Source organism: Penaeus monodon, chromosome 21, assembly GCF_015228065.2.
Source record: "Penaeus monodon isolate SGIC_2016 chromosome 21, NSTDA_Pmon_1, whole genome shotgun sequence".
NCBI lineage: Eukaryota > Metazoa > Arthropoda > Malacostraca > Decapoda > Penaeidae > Penaeus > Penaeus monodon.
The window spans coordinates 9,748,975-9,749,822 of NC_051406.1; the positions used below are offsets into that span (position 1 = coordinate 9,748,975).

The 848-nt window shown below is 39.5% G+C and overlaps 1 protein-coding gene across 1 annotated transcript in view; it reads right to left on the minus strand.

Annotated features, from left to right (window-relative positions):
• The window catches only part of LOC119586192 (transcription factor EB-like), a gene marked incomplete at its 5' end in the record, with an annotated part of 127,344 nt that overhangs the window by 4,909 nt on the left and 121,587 nt on the right, over window positions 1-848 (minus strand). The window contains 1 exon segment of the mRNA XM_037934894.1: window positions 127-225. Coding sequence (XP_037790822.1) covers window positions 127-225 — 99 coding nt within the window.

Below are 848 nucleotides of genomic sequence, written 5' to 3' on the forward strand. Positions count from 1 at the left end.
CACAATAATATAAGAAAACAAAACGCACAGTTTACTGAAGGCGATAATCGAATAAATAATGAAAGAGGTTAAAATAAAAAAGGAAAAACTATCACAGAAAAACAAGAGCACAAATCGTCGACTTACCGACGACGGCATGTTGTTGACTTGATCGTAGGCCTTGAGGTTGTCGGAGGCGTCCAAGCCCTCCTCCAGGTTCAGGATCTCGTCAATCACATCTTCCACCTGTAAACCGAAGGGAAAAGCTCATTAGTTCATGGTTAGGTGACCAGGTAAGTATTCTGTTTTTATATCTGTTCTCTTCTTGTAACATATGGATGATAATTCTATCTAACGAAATAGGAGTCAAAGCATAACTAGAAGAAATAATGCAGGAAAAAAAAAGGTGTTGAACTGAAACTCCCCAGGTAGCGTATATAACCTACACTCGTGGCATGACTTCTACGGGCAATAGTAAAAGGGCCAAGGTTCATTACACCATTCAATATACACAAGTTTTACTGTGCCCCCCCCCCCCAACTAGGGTCAAGGTAACGGGCAATTCCGCTATCGCCAAATTAATATAAATGGCGATTAGATAGGCATATCAAACTCACATTGGCAATTTTGTTTTTCGTCTTCGTCTGAATAAAAAAAAAATGCTAACAAGACCTATAACGAAAATCGTACACAGAATATAACCGTCTAAACAAATAAATCGGGAAAACCTCATACAAAAATAAACGCAAATCATCTCAGTCATAAGCTTTGCCGCGGTTTATTTGAAGAAGAAGGAAAAAAAAAGCGAAGAGGATCAAAAGAGGGAATTTTGTTCTCGCCTCTGACGATCTTTGCGCCGGCTCCGCTGA